The sequence below is a fragment of the Protopterus annectens genome, chromosome 2.part0 (genome assembly GCF_019279795.1).
Source record: "Protopterus annectens isolate FY-2018-M chromosome 2.part0, PAN1.0, whole genome shotgun sequence".
Taxonomy (NCBI): Eukaryota; Metazoa; Chordata; order Ceratodontiformes; family Protopteridae; genus Protopterus; species Protopterus annectens.
Window position 1 is genome coordinate 1,398,483,298 of NC_056728.1, and position 19,858 is coordinate 1,398,503,155.

Genomic DNA, 19,858 nt, shown 5'->3' on the forward strand with positions numbered 1-19,858 from the left:
GCCCAAGGTACCTGGTCAGAGACAGAGTCACAGCTGCACATCAATGTTCTGGAGCTGAAAGCGGTGCTTTTGGCGTTGCAGCACTTCCACGACTCTGTGCCTCTAGGGACAATTTTGATACAGACAAGACAACATGTCTGTGGTCTGGTACATCAACAAGCAAGGAGGAACCAAGTCTTACCCCCTGTGTCGAGAGGCCTTGAGAATTTGGCAGTGGGCAGTATCCACCAGGTGCTTTCTGATAGCAATGCAGATCCCAGAGAAATCCAACGTGATAGCGGACAAACTGAGCAGAGCCATTCTGTTACTGCATGAGTGGTCTCTCAAAGACGAAGTTGCAGAGATGATTTTCCGCAGATGGGGACAGCCTTGCTGCAACCTGTTTGCATCCCCTCTGAATGCCAAATACAGAAGCTATTTTGCCCTGAATCCCTCTCTGGGGGACAGCCCAAGGGACTCGCTCGTACACGATTGGCCCCCGGGACTCCTGTATGCCTTCCCACTTATAGCCCTGATTCCGAAATTCTTGCAGAAAGCCAAAAGCCTGGGAAGGACTGTAATTTTAATAGCCCCTTTTTGGCCTTGACAGATTTGGTTCCCCTTCCTCCGATTCTATCAACTGGAGGAACCTTGGCTTCTGGACCCAGTTCCAGATTTGCTGACACATTCGTCAGGGGCCCTCCATCCCTCCCTTTGTTCCCACAGACTGACACCTTGGCTGCTCCGATTCCCAACCTAGCCAGGTCACATGAATTTTCTTGTGAGGAACAGCATACCAAGTTGTATGCTAGTAAATGGAAGTGTTTTACTTTTGGGGCCTCCCAGAATAACATGGATCTTTATGTTGCCCCGATTGCTAGTGTCCTGGAATTCCTGTCTAAACTTTTTCATGAAGGTGCTGCAGCTGCCACTATTAGAGTTCAATTGGCTGCAATTTCCAATTTTCACCTCGGAGCTGAAGGTTCTAATTTGATGTCTCACAGATTATGTAGAGCCTTCCTGAAGGGTACCATTCATCTTAGGCTGCGTGTTAGACAACCTTTTACTCCCTGGAATCTAAAGTTTGTGTTGTCACATATTATTCTTCTCCCCTTTGAGTCTGCATCATCCTGCCATTTGAAGTTTCTTTCTTGGAAAACTATTTTCTTGGTTGCCATTACCTCAGCACGTAGGGCGTCTGAACTTCAAGCCCTTTCTATCAAACCCCCATATTTGGTTTTTCATCACTGAGGACTAATCCTTCATTCCTACCAAAGGTGTGTTCCGAGACTAACCTGAATCAAACTATTGAATTTCCAACCTTTTTCAGTAATCATTCTAATAAGTTGGAGTACATGTTGCATAAACTTGATGTCCACAGACAATTGAGATTCTATTTGGACAGGACAAAGGAGTTTAGAAGATCTGACCAACTATTTGTATCTCATGCTGACACTAAGAAGGGATTACCAGTCTCTAAAGTTACCCTTTCCAAATGGTTAACTGACTGCATTAAATTTATATACTCTTCGGCAAACATAAATTTAGAGCATGGTGAGAAGGCACACTCCACTAGGGCTGTTTCCATTTCTTCTGCTTACTCGGCTCGATTTGCCTTTGGACACTATATGTGCAGCTGCCACTTGGTCTAAGCTGCATACCTTTATCACTCATTACAAAGTTGACAGGGCCAACAGGTACAAGGCTTCCTTTGGTTCCACTGTCCTCAGGAACATACTCCCTTGAGCCACCCAGGATTAGGGTGCTTGGGATGCTACCCATGTGTAAGAATGAATGGTGAGATTGAACAACTTCACAAAAAGAATTTATGTACTTACCATAACGTTCCATGTGAGTTGCTCATCTTGCCTTCATTCTTTGAGTTGCTCGTCTTGCCTTCATTCTTACATTCCCACCCACCTCCCCCCTCCAGGGTCTCGAAGAACGAGTAGACTTGGTATCTGGTGGTCTTGTTCTGGGACTTCTTACTCCGGTTTGAGTATTTCTTGCATTATATCTGTTCATGCTGGGTTCAGCAAACTAGATCTGAGGTAGGACAGAGAGCATCATGGGATAGGGACCTGGCCTCGAGCTACTCTGAGATCTTCAGCTAGTAAAGCGGCCAACTCGGAGCCGATGGATCAGCTCCAAACCCATGTGTAAGAATGAAGGCGAGATGAACAACTCACATGGAACGTTATGGTAAGTACATTACTTCTTTTTTTTGATAGCCTCTAACACTTTCTGATTTAGAAAAAAAGGCATTTTGATTTTTGAAAATTGAGAGAAGTACTGCAAACTCTGGACACATTGTAGAATTCATTCAACTGCAAAATGTAAACTCTGAAGCCAGTCAGACTAAATTAGTGATCCATATAAGGGTAGAGTCTATCTCCTGTAAGCGTAAGGTGAACAAATATTAGAGCCAGATAGCTGGTGAATACTTTGGGAATAGTTGTGTAAAGGCCAAATGCAATGGTAATGAGAAGAAATGAGGTGAGAGCCCATAATGTGAAGTCCAAGGAATTGTCTGTGAGCTTTGTGGAACAGGATGTGCATACAAGTAGTCTGTATATCTGAGTTACCATGAATGCATTCTGCATCAGCAGAAGGGCTACTGTCTGCAGTATCAACATCTTTAACTTTTGTTTGCCTTAACAAACTTGTTTAAATTAGTGAGATATAATACTTTTTCTACTGACCTTCCTTCTTTAGTACTAAGAGAAGCCTTGAATATACCAGTTATCTTCGTTTTGATACAAGCCCAGCTTACATTGCTTACATGTCCAGTAACTGTTGAGTTGTAGGCAAGACCAAGTGAACCTGATATTCAGATTTATTGGGATAGGCTCTTGAATCCATGCTACATATAAAACTGTGCCTTCCGGACAAAATTTCATGTTGTTTGAGATCACCAAGTTATAAAAGGTAAATCTTCCTTCTAAAGGTGAGGATTGGGAAAACTTGAAAGAGGTGAGAGAGAATACTCTGACTGTAAGATCTGTCTTGTTATAGTTTTTTTATTGTTGATGTTGCTGTTGGTATACAGACATCCAGACCTGCTGCTTAATGTGGTATTGTTTTTTTTTTTCTGTCTGTATTGCTACATTCTGGTTTGTTTGTGAATGAAAGGTCAGGATTCTAGAGGGAAATAGCTAGATTATTTGGAACTGGTAGGTGAAGTATCTTTTTAACATTTCACATTCTATCACCCAAAAAGCCTTCCAATCTACAGAAACCTGGTTTCTTAAAAAAAAAAAAACTATTACTAAATCCCAAAAGACCAAACTGTTAATATTCAAACCAAACAAATCCACCACAATGCCCAACTAATTTAATATTGTGTCCAGAAATGGGACTATCATCTCTCCAGACACTTATACTAAATTGCTAGGAGTGACCATTGACAAGAACTTCAAATTTGATCTACATATAAATCAAACCATAAAAAAGTCCACAAAAAACTGGACAGTCTTTACAAAAGTAAACCATTCCTAACTCAACCTGCCAGAATATCCATAGCTCAAACTCAACCTCTCTCCACACTATTCTATGCCACACCTATTTTCACCAACCTCCCCAAAACTGAAATTGCCATGCTCAACATCTGCTACAATCAAATAGTCAAATTTGCTACCAGTGCCACCTACCGTGCCCACTACTGTCACTCACTAAATCAACTTAACTGGCTTGAGTTCCCTCATCTCCTATCATCCCATCAGCTTTCTTTTGCCCATAAACTCCTATTACTTCCAGATAAAAATCCCAGCACTGTCCAACCTACTAAAACTACAAACCAATCCCAGACAACTTCACTCTAGTGATAAAAGACTAATCAAAGGGACCAAAAGCAGTAACACAGCAGATGACTCTTTCTTCCATAACTACCACGGCAAAATTTGGAACTCCTTATCTTCTGCCATTACCTCAGCTGACTCAAAGGTTACATTCAAAAAATGATGCAAAGAACACCTAAAACTCTCATGGATATGCTCCTTCTCCCCTCCAGGCTGACCTCCCTCACCCACCCCTTTCCCCATTCTTTAGCTCCCTGTCACATCTTACCTTGATTATGAATAGTAACTCCTACCTATGGTGTTTCTAAGTCCACAAGTATACACATTCCAACTTAGAACTCTACTACTAGTCACAAACTGAACCCTAACATCTCACCTAACCTCCTATTACTTATGTTTGTCTCAGACAATGTGATAACTGGAACTACTATACTTTCTGTGTAGCTTTTGTATTTTTAAACGTCATAACTATGTAACGTTTTTTTAAATCCTGTGTTTACCAATGTTATTTGCATGCTATATTATTTAATCTGTAGAGCTTTTCTCCCCGGGCCTCTGCTGAAAATGGACATGTATCCAGTCGGACTCTCCCATTCAACAAATGTAAAATAAAATAAAATAAACTGTCCAGATTTTCACAGATCATCCAGTTTTTTGCCTCATATCTTTGGTCTGATCTTCGTAAAATTTGTGATTTTTTTTTTAAGCAAATCACTGTGGATTGAAGTCAGCTGGAGTGCCTTCTGCACGGAGTCTGCATGTCCTTCCCGTGGTCGAGTGGCCTCTGAAAGACATGCATAAATGGGCGTGCCTTCACTGAAAAAATCGACTGCCAATCATTAGCGGACCAAAGTTTTGCTGTGGCGACCCCTAACCAGGAAAAGCCGAAAAGACAAACAACAACTGTGGATTGAAGTCAATAAATATTGACATACATCTGAGTTTCAGACTTCATATCCTTCAAAAAATGCATGCTAACACAAACTCTATTATTCTATCAACTTTCTAAGTTTATAAGAAAAATATTTAAAATCGCTTTCTATTTTTGGGCCCTTGTGTCCCTGTTATTTTTTGTTTTGTCAAGATTTCTTGTGCTAAGAAGTTGAGAGGTATACAGGTCATTACTTAGAGAAGAAGGAAATAGAATTTGATCCAGGGGTTGTCTGTCCTCCTTTGAACCTGTGCAAGGAGGACGGAAAGATGGATGGCCTCATCCTGTTTTAATAGAAGGAATCCCTGAATTCAGTGGCTTGAGAGTTACTGAAGCTTAGTTCATCTTCTGTGTCAGACCAAATATTCCTGATCAAACCTTTGTAATATGTAAGAGAAAACTTCACCTTCCATGAGACAGTATCTGACAGCAGGACATCTTAATATCATAATTAAAGATATTAGGCATATGTTGCCATTGAAAATGCCAACAGTGATACAAACATTTTCTCCATTAATGTCTGGTCCTTGTTCATCTTAGGCTGGTATTTCAGCCATTGATGGAGGACAGGAATAGTAAACATGAGAAAAGGTCTTATGTGTAAGTCCTTCTGTAGGTGCCTGGGAACTGAGATCTGGAGCAGTAGATTTATTATATTATATGGAAAATACAAGGCATCAAGCAGATTTCCACTGAAGGTCTGGATAAATGAATCTTAATTCTAACTGTAAATTGAGGAGTGATTCACATTCCACTCTGCAGTCATCTGAGGTATGATTGCATGTTTCACTCTAAGGCTTTTTATTGAACAGGAGAAACATAATGTGCATCATCAGCCTATTAGAGATAAAATAAAACATTCTCCAACAAGGTGTTAATATACAGATAAAGCCCAGTAAAAACAAGTCTGCTACGTCAGGGCAGCATATTAAGCTGCAGTGAAGCTCCAACAGAAAAATAGAAAATGGCTGCCATTTATATACTCACTCTATGCAGATTTGCTTTTTAGTGAGTGTAAAATAAATAAAAATAAAGAGAAAGGTAACAGGTGTATGTGTGTGTGTGTGTGTGTGTGTGTGTGTGTGTGTGTGTGTGTGTGTGTGTGTCAGGGGTGGCTTGTGATATTGGGCTGCAGGACTGCAGCCCCCCCCCAGCTGTACAAAAGAAAAGAAATGAATAAAAAACAAAAGAAAAAATAAAAACAAACATGAGTCCCCAAAACTTGTGTATGCACACTCGCTGCATTTCCCAAGTCTGGAACTCACACATGTGCACTCACGGCGTTTCCCGAGTCTGGAACTCACACATGTGCACTCACGGTATTTCCCGAGTCTGGAACTCACACATGTGCACTCACGGTATTTCCCGAGTCTGGACTGCTACTTAACCAGTCCAGAGCATGCATACAGATCCGGACTGTGCTGGTAAGACCATCCGGACTCTGAAGACAGCCTGCAACAGCAAAGATCCCAGAAGTCTATGCAGTTACAACTGTATAGACTGGAAGGGGATCGGTCTGCAATGTCTGCAGGCTGCAGCCTGCTCTCGCGGGAAGGACAGCTACTCTAGGCTTCCCCCCATGCACTGTCTTGTAATTGGATAGAAGGTAGGTGGTGACAGTTTGAGTGGCAGTTAGAAAAGGACGCGAGAGAGAGATCTCTCGTGCAGTCATAGCATTCTGCTGTGTGTTGGCGTTTAGAAAACAGTTGTGAAGGTTTGTAGTTTTACATCACGGCAGCTTGCTGTAGACACTTATCGTCTCATGCTCAGCTTTCACAAAGGCTGTCAGTGAGTGCTGCCATGTAGCTGTTTTTGGTTAACCTGGGGTGGAAGTACATTATGTTTCATTACTCTTCACTGGTCTTTATCATAAGTCTGGATTGGGGGAAGTTTTTTTTAATTGTGAGGAGCATGTGAAAAATGGTTTTAATTATCATATGAAACAGAGTAATTACTTGCATCAAACTTATTTTGCAAATGTATCAAACATTTAGGACACACAAAACTTGGATGTCGCACACTGACCTTCATATTTCTTAGCATAGCCTGACATGATGAAAACATTATGTATGGATCTGCATTTAGAAGTTTGCTTTTAACATTGACATGGTTACATTTTTCTCTGTGGCTGTTGTAATGCACTGTTGGTCTTGGCAGTAGTAATCTTTTGTGAAGTGAGAGTACTATCTCTTGTTGTTGTGTGAGTTCTGATTAATATGTGTCCTGCCAGTTAGTTTATTTTCGATCCTTGGCTGGGGTGCCTTATGTGCAGAGTCTACATGTCCTTCCTGTGGTTGCGTGGGTTTCCTCTGGGTGCTCCAGTTTCCTCCCACATCCCAAAAGACATGCGGTAGGTGGATTGGACACTCTAAATTGGCCCTAGGCATGAGTGTGTGCATGTGTGTGCCTTCTGTGGAATGTTGGGTGCCGGGCTAGCAACTCAACACTGTAAAACTCCACTGCCAATCATGAGGGGACAGGTGATCCGCTGTGACGACCCCTAACCGGGAAAAGCCGAAAGAAGATTAAGTAGTCTGACAGTCCTTACTTCCAGAATCAGGGGTAGTTTTTTACAGTATTAATACTGATAACTTGACAAGCTGATAGAATATGAAAAAGTGAATTAACCTACATTTTCTTAAGTAAAAGGGATCTATGACTGTGGTTATTGACATTATTTGACCTGTCCTTCCTAAAAATTGTTGTCTCCATAGGAAAGATCGAGAGTTACAATTTACATAAGAATACAGTGTTAACTCTTGCTAAAGCTTTTCTTTTTTTTTACTTTAGAAAATGTGTTAATTCAAGTACTCCTTTCTGTCAAAGTTTTTAAGACAGTAGCAGAAATATTTTATAAACAGTGCCTCTGATGTTGGCTCTTCATCTTTGATTATTTTTGTATCATCCCTGATTCTAGTAGTAAACAGTTGAAAACTATGACGACCACCACTTTACAGGTGGAAATTGCTCTCACTTATGTTATCATTTGCTTGTTTAACTGGAAAATCATTAAGTGCTTGTGTTTGCCAGTTTAAGAGGGGTGTAACTAGGAATTTTAAATTGTACACCCTAATACTTTCATAGCTGGTATTGCCAGAGATTCACCATAAACTGTGGCATACCCAAGTGGTACATGTGAGCCAACAAACTATGATGGCTATGGCAGGAGTGATCTACGTTTGTTACAGTTATTCAGTTTAAGAAAAAAATTGTTGCATTGATGGAAGGTAATAGCTCATGAATTTGATGTGTATGTTAGAAATTTCTGGCTACTTATCTGACTGTTGCTCCTTCCTACCTTAAGTCCTGTTTTATTTATAGCCATACTGGGAACCAATGTTTTCATGTTAAATACTTTAATAGGGCATTTAGTAAGTGAAAACTTATACTGTCATGTTAAAGGATATCAGTACATCTAGTAATACCTTCTTTACTGGCTTACTTTTATCCTTATCCTTTTCCTTTTTTTGTACCGTTTATGTGTTTGAGGAATGGACATTTAATGGTCCTCAGTTAATCTGAATGGTGCTGTATGTAATACTACACTGTAGTGGCACTGTTTATCAAGGAATTTCAGATTCTAAAAGTGCAGTTGTGATTCATATCCACCAAGTGTCTGACAGATACGATAATTCATCTTTCTCATTAGCATTATATAAGTTATGGTATACGTTTTCTACCTACCTGAGCCTAGTCATACTTTAGAGTCATGTGACACAGGTGACTGTTGCGATTGGTTTGGGGGGGAGGTCACAAAATCTAGCTCGTTTTTGTCTCTGACAGTTGGCAACACTGGACAGGACTTTGGCTTTCTCTTGGAGCTTTTGTGTTTGAAATGGAAGCTTTTGGCTGGTTGGCATTAACAAAGCTGCTTTGGACTGAAACTCTGCAGGTATTACTTGTTTATACCAATGGAAGTGTGTGTGTGTGTGTGTGTGTGTGTGTGTGTGTGTGTGTGTGTGTGTGTGTGTGTGTGTGTGTGTGCAATGCCCCAGTAGCTAGATAGAAGTCCGGAAATTTACCTGCTAGCTAGACGGAAACCCTGTACCTTGGGAGTAAGTAGCAAGAGCTTGAATTCTCTACCCACCACCACTTGTGAATTTTTTGTCTAATTTTTGTTCTGTTCCTCATAAAATCTGTTGTTTTTCTGGATTTTGAATTCACTAAATAATGACAGGCATTTGAATTTCAGACTTCACGTTCTTCAGAAAGTACATGGTAACACAAAGCCTTTTATTCTAGCAGTTTTCTGTTTATAAGATCAATATTTGAAATTTGTACCTATTTTTGGGGCTGTATTCCCCCATTATTGGCTTTGTCCAGGTTTTTTGTGCTAACAGGTTGAGAGCTGTAGTGAGAACTGAATTTACTGAATATATTTGGGGGCTGTATTTCCCCCATTATTGGCCTTGTCTGAGTTTTGTTCTAAGAAGTTGAGAGCTATGGAGAGAACTAAATTCACTAAATGATAGCCATTTAAGTTTGTCTACCTATATTTCAAGAAACAGCTGATTTTGCATAGTGGTATGTTGTTCTGATTGTAGTGCACAAGGTCCTAGGTTCAAGCCTTGGCAGTGAAATGCATGGTGGTAACACAGCATTTTATTCTAGCAACTTTCCAAGATTATGCAAGCAATGTTTAAAATGTGTCCATAGCTTTGGGGCTTTTGTCCCTCTCCCCAATAAATTTTGGCTTTTTCCAGATTTCTTGTGCTTCAAATTGAGAGATACAGTTGAGTGTTGAGTGCATTTTACAAGAAGCTGAAAGCTTGAAGAGAAGTTTAGTGCTGCTTATGATGTGGCTGTTCGTGTTATTAATAGCACAACAGAGAGTGTACTTGCTTTTTATGCAGAAGACTGTGGGTTTTACTCCCACAGTATATAGATGCATTACTGATATTGTACTGTGTTGTACTTTTAAATGGGGTGGATGCTGCAGTCCTGAGAATGTCCTCTTTGGCGGAGATACCTAGTAACAATGAACCTGTTATCAGTTTGCCATCCATTCCCTATTGCAGTATTACTAGCTTATCATTTTTTTAATGTAGCATAGGCAATTTATTCCTCAAGAGCAACAGGCACTTTATTTGTAGATGAAACTATTAAATATAAAGTTGTGTGCTAGCAGCAACCTCTTCATTAGTTACAGATCTCTCTAATGTGGAATTATTTAGATGACTTTTACTTCTGCAGATATTTACTGATAGTGTTGGATTGAAGAAGTTTGAGTAGACTTTTATAATGGAAATGTTCTGAATTGGGCAGTTTTGTCATTAATGGTGCATTCCAGCAATGTATTTAAAAAGTAATTTCTTTTTTCATGGCTCACAGCCTTTTTGTTTCCATCTAGATATTAAGTAAGCTGTCATGTAGCCAATGCATTGAAATATTTTTTTTTCTTCTACACTTCATTCTGTCTTGATTGGACTCTCATAATGATGGTTTGCCACCTAGGGCATCATATTTAACTAAAGTTCCAGTTTTTGCAGTTTTTAGCATAGCCCCACCCCTTTCTAGTCAGCCACACCCATTCAATTGGCTCCTGCAGCCCCCCCCTTTGATTTGAAGCCACCTGCTGCCACCAGTGTGTGTGTGTGTGTGTGTGTGTGTGTGTGCGTGCATATGTGTGTGTGTATGCTTGAGACAGAGAGAGACTGCTCATATCTCTTATTTTCTTCCAAGGTATGAAACTCCAAGGGCTGGCATTATTGATTGATTGCAGTCCTCAATGATTTACCAGCAAGTCAAATGTTCTGCAAGGAGCAGAACAAAACTATGCAGCAAAAATCAAGAGTGTTCTATAAAATCAGGGACAGTTAAGAGATGCTTGGGATTTCAGTGCCTTGCATTATATAGATTGTTTTTTCATTCATTTGATCACAATGAGACATCTGAGGTATATTCAGCTAACAAAGTGTCTGTAACTGCTGGACATGTGTGTGGACATTAAATACTTATATTTTGGATCTAAAACACTTCCTTCAACAGCAATTAAGCTACTGCAAGTTTGAAGCATTAGGTGGAGGAATTCATTTACATTAAACATATAAAAAGTATACAGTGAATAAAAAAAGCCATACAAGTTAAAAGAAAAACAGTTTAATAGATAACTCATTCTCTAAATGCAATAATTCCCTCCATTGTGGGAGTTGTCAGGGAAGTAACATTCTTCCAGAGGTGCTAAAGACCTCTTCCTGCAGAGTCAAGCCTTACAACCTCTCTGAGCAGGTGTTAACTCCCTGCCTATGCCCACCCTCCTGGGCAGTCAGTGTACGTTTTAAAGTCATATTTTATTTTTATGACAAAAGGCCTTAAATTGTTTTTTTTTCATTTCCTTAACATGTTTTCTTTAAACAGATGTTTTGTTTTTTGCTACCAAAGTTTGGCTGTTGGAAGGAATGGGAACAGGTAAGATAGCTACTAGTCTGGTTCATATGCTTGTACTAGGCTAATGGCCTTGGAGCCTTTACAAGCCTAGCCAAAAAAAATTGCCAAGGCACCATGCCACCCGATGTTAGTTCACAGTGCCCCTATCCAGTAGGACAACTGGATTGATCCCTGGGGTGAACTTTCTGTTACCCATCCACTCGTCACGATTTCTCTTGAAGAGGGCCAGTGAGGTGCTATGCTTGACATGAATGGGAAGCTTATTCCAAAGTATGGGCAGTCTTTGGGAAATGAACCTGTCCTTCCAGCATGTTCTGTTAATTGTGGTAATGAGGTTGTGATCTCTTGAGCATGTGGCACAGGGGGATTGGGATTTCTTTAGGTGTAGCATTTCAAGTAGTGCTGACTTGGACATGGCTTTGTAAGTCAAGCAGAGGTCACATCTAAGTAGATGATAAGAGACCGAGAAGAGCTGAAGTTTCTTGAGTCTGTCCATGTAGGATATGTTTAAGTCCTAGGATTTTTTGTGAGGTACTTTTGTGGCCTATCCAGCTGTTGTAGGTGTCTGGTCAGGTCCATGCCAAATGTGTTATATTCGATAATTGGTCTAATGAGGGATGAGTAGAGAGGGATGATGACCTCTTTCTTCCTGGATGCGAAACCTTTGGTTATAAGATGTGTCACGTAGAAGGACTTTCTGACCACAGTGGCAATGTGGTGGTCAAAGGTGAGGTGGCTGTCGACCTGGGTGCCCAGATCTGTTATGGTCCCTTCAATGTTCAGTGGGCTCCCATCAGTGTGGTAATTTGTGGGAACTGAGTTTTTTCCAAAGGGGATAATAATGCATTTTTTGGTGTTAAGCTTCAGGCCCTGATTCCGACACCAGTCATTGGTCTCAGAGAGGCCCTTTTGTAAAATGTATCACTTGGGGCGTTGATAATGACTCCTAGCTTGCAGTCATCAGCAAACTTCGTCAGCCAGAGTCCTTCTGTGTTGTCCTGGATTTCTGAGAAGTACATGCTAAACAGGGGAAGGCCCAGGACCGAGCCCTGTGGGATTCCACTCATGACTGGTCAACAGTCTGACTTGGAATCCGCATGTTTCACTCTGTGGGTCCTGTTTGTGAGCCAGTTTGCAACCACTTAGTGATGAAAGGGTTGCATCCTAGTTTGCTGAGTTTATCAATGATACCTGAGGGGGAGTGGCATCATAGGACTTGGCCAGGTCGAGGTAGGCTGTATGCACTGCCTTATCCAATTCCACAGCCTTGGTGACTGCCTCGAAGAAGTCAACCAGGTACAGCAGGCAGGATCTCCCCTTGACAAAGCCAAACTGTATGGGGTCAAGAGTTTGGAGATTGCTTATATCTTTGTTAAACAGGTCCATGATGATGTGCTCCATAGCTTTGCATACCAGACTCGTCAGGCTAGTGGAACGATAGTTCCCAGTGTCTGTAGTTTCTCCCCCTTTATGGAGTGGGATGACTGCAGCAGTGCACCATTCATTAGGGACATAGCCTGAGGTAAGGCTGTGACTGAACAGAGCACACAGCTGTGGTGCCAGTTCATTTTGTAGCTCATGTAGGATGCAGCCAGGGATATTATCAGGTCCCACGGATGCTGTATTCTTGACTTTGGACAATGCACCTTTTACCTGTGCCGCAGAAATGGGTACCAGCCTTTCTTCTGGTATTGTGATAGGGCCCTTGGGGGGGGGGGGGCGTAAAGCTGGCACTGAATCTGTCAGCCAGTATGTTGGCTATATCTTTTGGCTCAGTATAGGAGGTGCCATTGTGCAATCACTCAGAGCAAATCTGGGTATTGCCTTGGAGGTTTTTGATATAGCTATAGAAGGCTTTGTTGTTGTTTTTGGCGTCAGCTGCAGTTCTGCCTTCATAGCTGGCTTTAGAGGATTTGATAAGGGATCTCAGCTTTTTTTGTTGTTGCGGTTCTTGTGAATTATTTATTCTCCAAGCTAGTTTTTGTCGAACTTAGGACAAAATTCACAATTATGTGTGTCATAATTCTCACTTAAACAGAAAGAACATTGTGAATAGAAATCTTTTGAAGACTCAGGTACTTGCAGGAAAGCAAGGGGCTATCTTTTGCTTCAGATATTGTTTGAAGTAATGTAGAGCAATGCAGTTAAAACTCTGAAATAATAAAGACAAAGAAAGTTTGTACTTAACAGCACCAAAGACTGAAACCTAGGAAATGACCAACAAGCTAGCAAAACAACACAGAGCTTCAGACAAAAAAAAAAAAGAGCAGCTCCTTGTAATGGCCATGACGTGGAACTGTGTCCATGTACCCCTTCCATGTACCCATATGGAAATACAGCTGCTAAAAAGATCAGACTAGAGAGCAGGCATCCACTTATGGTTAATTCAGTTCTCATTTGCATAATGAAATCCTGCAGTAGTGACCTTCTGATGAATCTTTTATTTAAATAAAATGCAGTTCTGTACTTCTTTCATAACTTACTAGCATAACTGCTGTGTTCTCCTACCACCATTTTGTGTGGATACATTAAAGGATTCTTTAGAAAAAAGGCCAGCCAGCTTAAAATACTAGACTCAGTCTGGGTCTATGTCATATAATCAAATGTTCAACTCCATGAATCTCCATTCATCAGACCGAAAACAGAGAATGTTCACAACAGGGAACATGAACTTCAGCAAATTTCTAAAATAGGGAATGGCAAATGTTGGCCAACATTGCAACTATCAGACAAACTGCAGTATGTGAAACCCACCCAGGTGGGGGGCTCTGCCCCCCACACCCTCCCTAACTATATATACCAACTCTGAGATCACACTACAGTGGGGAAAGGGCAAATTTCCTGATGTTAGCCAACTAATGTAATTCCCTGTTTTAGAAATTCACTGAAGTGCACGTTCACTGTTTTCGGTTCATTGAATGGAGTTCGTGAAGTTGAATATTCGGTTACATGGTATAGACCTGACTCAATCTAAGTACAGTAGGCTGGGTGGAGTAAATCGTTTTGTAAGTTATTTTTGGTAATCAAGAAGAGTAAGAAAGTACACATGGCTGGCCAAGCCTCAACACATTACAGTGCCTGAAGCTTTTTTATGGAACTAGGTAGTTCGGTTGTGGCATTTGTGTAAATTCAAAAGAGCTATGTTATATAAATGCAACATAAGATAAAGCTTAGTGATTACCATTCAGTGAAAGGAAGATGAATATTATATTTGTACCTGTTTTGTTCCAAAGTTTATAAAAGGTTTCTGGCACACATATAGTGGCCTCAAACAGTTGTACATATCATTTACAAATAATTCTTGTTTTTTTTTTTCCTTGTTTTCTTCTAATTTTCACAGGAAAGCTCTTCAGATCATCTCACCTACCACTCATCATAGACTTTTTCTTAATGTTCTACAAAGACAAACCTATAGACTGGTTACTTGATCACTTTCTCTGGGTTAAAGTATGTAATCCAGAAAAGGATGCTGTGAGTAGTCAATTTATTTAAATTTTTCGCAGACTGTTTATTTGTGTGTGTATGTGTGTTTACTTATTTATTTTAATTTGAAGCCCTGAATCAGTTTACATGCTTCCACTGCATCTTGGTCTGTGCTCAGTCTGACCAGCACTGGATTAAGTAAAAGTTAATTTCTGTTTAGACAGACTCACTGGTGCAACAGTGCTTTTCAGTGTTAACAATGCATCATTTAATTGCCTGTCCACCATGTCAGTCTTGGGATGGTATCCACAGATAAATGTTGGGTCACTATTTCCTTGACAAGCTACTTCAACAACATGTAATAGCTGCATTACTACTCTCTTCACAGTATTAATATTCACAGTGGACTTATGTGCCATAGCTGATATATAGGTTCATAGTTAGGTACTAGGCTATCGGCCCTAGGGCCCATACAAGCCTAGCCAAAAAATGTACCCTGGCTTTCGCCACCCAAGAAAATTATTTTCCTGTGCCCCTGTCGAGCAGAGCCACAGAAGTGATCCCCGTGGTGAATAGGTTCATATGGAAAAGTCTGAATGAGGAGGTAAGAGGTAGAATCAGAGAGGCCATAGCCAACTGACAGAGTGTCAGGGATATCAGAGGTAGTGTATGACAGAAAAATGCTGAAAAGTAAGGAGTACAAAATAGTGGTTTGATCAGTACTATTGTATGATATGGAAACGTGGGCAGTAAAGGCATAGCAGTTGAGGAAGCTACAGGTGGTGGAAAAGAAGTGTCTGAGATGAGTGGTAAGATGTACATTGTGAGATAGAGGAAGAAATGAGGACATCAGAGCAGAAGCCTAAGAAGCTCAAATTGCAAAGAAGGTCAAAGAGAATGGATTACGATGGTTCAGGCACATGTGCAGGAAAGCAGAAGACAATTTAGTGAAGAAGACTTGGGACAGAAAGGAAGAAGACAAGATGAAACTATGGCATCTGGCAAAGAGATGGCCGGATTGTGTCAGAGAAGACCTGCAACAGTCAGGCATGACTGTTGAAGAGGGTAGGGGAGTGGCATTGAATAAAGACAGATGGCGAAAGTTGATACTATACCCTGACCCCTTGTAGATAAATGAGACAAAGGGTTGATGATGATCCAGAAAACTGTATATAATCTTGCTAATGCTACTGTCTTTGTTGATGATGTTACTTTTGCTGCCATTTGTACTGTTATATCATACTATAAGCTGTTGCTTTTATTATGTAAAATCACAGTACTTTAGTTTTACTAAGTGGTTAGCAGTTTGATGCACAAACATTGGTAATTTTGTTACTTCCAAGATGGCTGCATATTGAGTGACAGCTTAATTCTAATACTCCCAGTGTAAAAATAGAAACTTAGCAGAGAAAGCTAATAGATTTATATTTTTGGGTAAATTTCAGTAGCTGGCTAGTAAGTGCACTGCCTGAGTGCCAGGAAAAAAGAAATACAGGGGACCTGAAATAAAAACCGCTTCAAATGGTGAGAAAAAAACACTGACTGGTAAAAATACTGCAGCTGTTCAGCAAAAAGCAGGGCAAAATCCAGACATGACTTCCAGCAAACTAGAGGAAAGCTTAAGACAACTGCACACAGACCTGGTTAAAATAAACGAAACACTGACGGAGTATATCAACTCAAACAACAAAAGGCTGGAAAAAAATGGAAGAAGCTTTAAACAAATATTCAGATAAGATGATAAGACTGCAAAAAACAGAGGTCAAAATGAAGAAAAGGCTGTCTGAATATGAGACTGTGCAAGAAGAGATATTTTAAAAAGTAATAGAATTAGAGGACAGAGCACATAGGGAAAACCTTAGATTTTCTGCTCTACAGAGAAGCTGGAAGGAACAGACTGTACTAATTTTTATGAAAGCAAAAATAAGCAACTGGACTGGTATTCCACAGCAGTAGTAGTTAATTGGAAGGGCACATCATGTGTATGCTCCTAACCTGGTTATTGGAAAGCAGCCTAGACCTTTAAAAGGAAAGATGCAATCCTACCAGCAGAAGGAGTTGATTCTGACAAAACTGTGCCAGACAGCAGAGTGTTTGTGGGGAATGATTGCTCATTTTTCACCAGGTAGAAGAGTAGTACCATTATTTAGGGAATGTTGAGAAGCAAGTATGAGATTCAAACTTTTGTACCCAGCTATCTTCAAAATATTTTTCCCTAGAGGAACAAAATCATATTTTGATGAAGTGCATGCTAGGGAGCAAATGCAAGTTTGTCCAGCAAAAGGTAAGTTGCGTTGCGAAACAGAAAGAGTTTTTGCTTATTGTTCTTCTGGTAGTAAAGACTACCAAGCAACTGTGCCAGTGAAACCTTTTCCAATTTTTCAATGGAAAATGCTTGAGAGAAGGAAAAAATTGCAAGAGTTGAATAAGAAGAATCAAGAGTACATTCGAATTGGAGCAGAAACAGGGTTTGGGAGAGGGAGATGAAAAGGAATAATACCAGTAACTTGGAAATTGACAAATGTGGGGTTACAAAGCAATGTTTATATTTGTAAAGCATGACAGAACAAGAATATCTGGAAATATTGGACTTTTTTGGACTTTGTTAAACTTGTAGGAGACTCTAAATCATATGTTCCCCATGTCATTAATGTTCATAAAATACTTAGAAAAGGGGAAGAGGAGGGAGTTAACTATAAGTAAAACAAAATTTTTCTTAATGGTACTATTTTTATAGTGCATGATTTTCTTTGCATGCTATAAAGTAAAGTTTCCTCAGTTATTTTTAAATGTAATGGGAGTACTAATGTAAACAGATGCTCCTGTTTTGTTTTTGTTTTTTCTTTCTCCCTTCTGCTCTCTTTCTCCCTGTTCAATTTTAAGAAATGTAGACACTGCAATGTAAAAAAGTCTGGTTAAAAGAGCATGACAAAAGAAACATTAGTGTGCTTTTTCTTATTCTTGCATAGGTGAATGACAGGATTAAGGCCCTTAGCTTGATCTGGTAACACATTTTAAGAGAAAGCAAGTAAATGAAAAAGAATATTGAATATAAGGCTTTTTTTCTGGCAAATAAATGTATGGCTTAGTAGCAATTTTGTATCTGGTCCTCATGTCTTCAGGAGGCAATCTGATAAAGAGAAATGGCAAGAAAATAATGTTCTGTGAAATTATTCAAGTATTTACCTAGCTGGGAGAGCTATAAAAATAAGATAAAACCAGACAGCACTTAGTAGAAGCACAGGCTGAGCCGTGCATCTTAGCATGGATAACCTGTCTCTTAGGTTAACTCAAGTCTATGAGTTTGGCTGTCAGTTTAGAACATTTGTTCCTATTAGGAGGGTAAAATTTCAATATTTGAAAATGTAAATATTTTTTTCTGTGTTATTATTAGGTTTGTAGCTTTTATGGGGTATTGGGGTATGTTTGTTTTTTTGTTGGAGGGGTTTGTAAGATATGACATAGGTCAAATACATATGAAAAGAAACATCTGCATAAAAGATCAACCTGCCAAACAGTGTATGCATGTAACACAGAAGTTGGAACTAGGCATTTTACAAAAAAGCTGTTATACATAAAAGGTGGGAGTAATAATTTTTAAATACAACAATGCTTTCTGTAATGTCTTTAAATGTCGATGGTCTCACAGATAAATACAGAAAAGAAAGAGTAGTGAACTATATTAAAATGCAGAGTACAAATAGCTATGCTACAGAAGACACACTTGGAAAGTACTATATGTGTGAATTTGATAAAGAAAGTTGTTCAGGATGGTTGTTCAGCAGAATACCTGGGACAGAGGAAAACAGGAGTACTTATATTAATTGCAAGAGGAGCGCCAATAGTGATAGAAGAGGATAAAAAGGTAGCAATTGTAGAATTGTATTACTAAGGGACTACTGGCAAGGGAGGAGGATTACACTGGCATGTATTTATATTCCACCGAAAACTGCTATAATGGAGCTTCAGAAAATTCTGGGAGAAATAATTACATTTCAGCAAGGAATATTACTTACAGGTGGGAAACTGGAATTTGATTTGCAACAGTGAAGATGTGTCTGTAGGGTCCAGAAAGGAATATATAACAAAGGAAGGTAAAGTTTTGAAGAAATTTATGAAAATGTTTGGCATGAAAGATGTGAATTCAGAACTAAGAGTTCAGAGTGAATTTACATATTATTCCCCAAAATGCAAAAACTGGGCTAAGCTGGACAGAATTTGCATTTCACAGGAATATGTGCCTTTAACTGAAGGTCATAATACGTACCCAATAACTATTTCAGATCATGCGCCAGTAATTAAAATAAAAACACAGGGAAAGGAAATAAAAATGAGACACTGGCAATTTCTCATCTGTCTGTTGAAAAGAGAGGAATTTAAGGAATCGGTAGTGGAAATTATTGAGGAGCTATTAGAGAAGATAGAAATTTCCTCTGATAATATTGCTAGGAGTGAGATCAAATTAAAATAAAGTTTAAAAACAGGGTGGAAATAAAGGGAGTTATGGTTAAGACGTAAGAAGAATTATTTAGAGGGACTGACAAATGTCAAAGTATTGCAAAATAGGGGGAATCTCACAGCTCAGCTGCAGAATGTGTAACACAAAATAGGGGATTACCTTGGTAATATGCATGAGTTTAAAAAGATTGCTGTTAAGCAACTCTTTTTGAAAATAACCCTAGAGAGCAAAAACTTTTAGCACAACAACACAGCTCAGCTGCAGAATGTGTAACACAAAATAGGGGATTACCTTGGTAATATGCATGAGTTTAGAAAGATTGCTGTTAAGCAACTCTTTTTGAAAATAACCCTAGAGAGCAAAAACATTTAGCACAACGCATGCACCAGAAAGTAGACATGGCTGTTGCTAAGCCTATAACAAGAGATCCTGTAGCAGTATTAGAAATATTTCGGAAATTCTATGGCAGTCTGTATAAAGCAGAAAAATCTGGAAATCGTGAAAAGGTACAAATGGAAATTTTCATGGAAGAATTAAATATGCCAAAGTTAGAGGTAGATGAGGCTCAATTTCCAACAGTTAGGATAGGAGGACATGAGATAAAAATGGTGATGTATAACAAATCTCCAAGAAAGTCCCCAGGAATAGAAGGTATTCCTGTGGAAGTTTGGAAGCTAGAAGGACAAAAACTTTTAAAGATCTGGAAGGTTTTGTTTAACAGTATTTTAAGAGAAGAAGAAGTACCAACATCATGGAAGAAAGAGGTGGCAGCTGTAATACCTAAAGAGGGTAAAGCTCCATCAGATCCAGTTTCATACAGGCCCATTTCAATATTAAACCATAATTATAAAGTGTTTATGTCTGTAATGGCAAAAAGAATGG

General features: G+C 39.5%; 1 protein-coding gene across 1 annotated transcript in view; it reads left to right on the top strand.

Annotated features, from left to right (window-relative positions):
* MGAT4D (MGAT4 family member D) overlaps positions 1 to 19,858 on the top strand; it is a 997,995-nt gene that overhangs the window by 749,214 nt on the left and 228,923 nt on the right. The window contains exon 9 of the mRNA XM_044060402.1: positions 14,435 to 14,565. Within this exon, the coding sequence (XP_043916337.1) occupies positions 14,435 to 14,565 (131 nt within the window). The remainder of the gene's footprint in view (positions 1 to 14,434; positions 14,566 to 19,858) is intronic.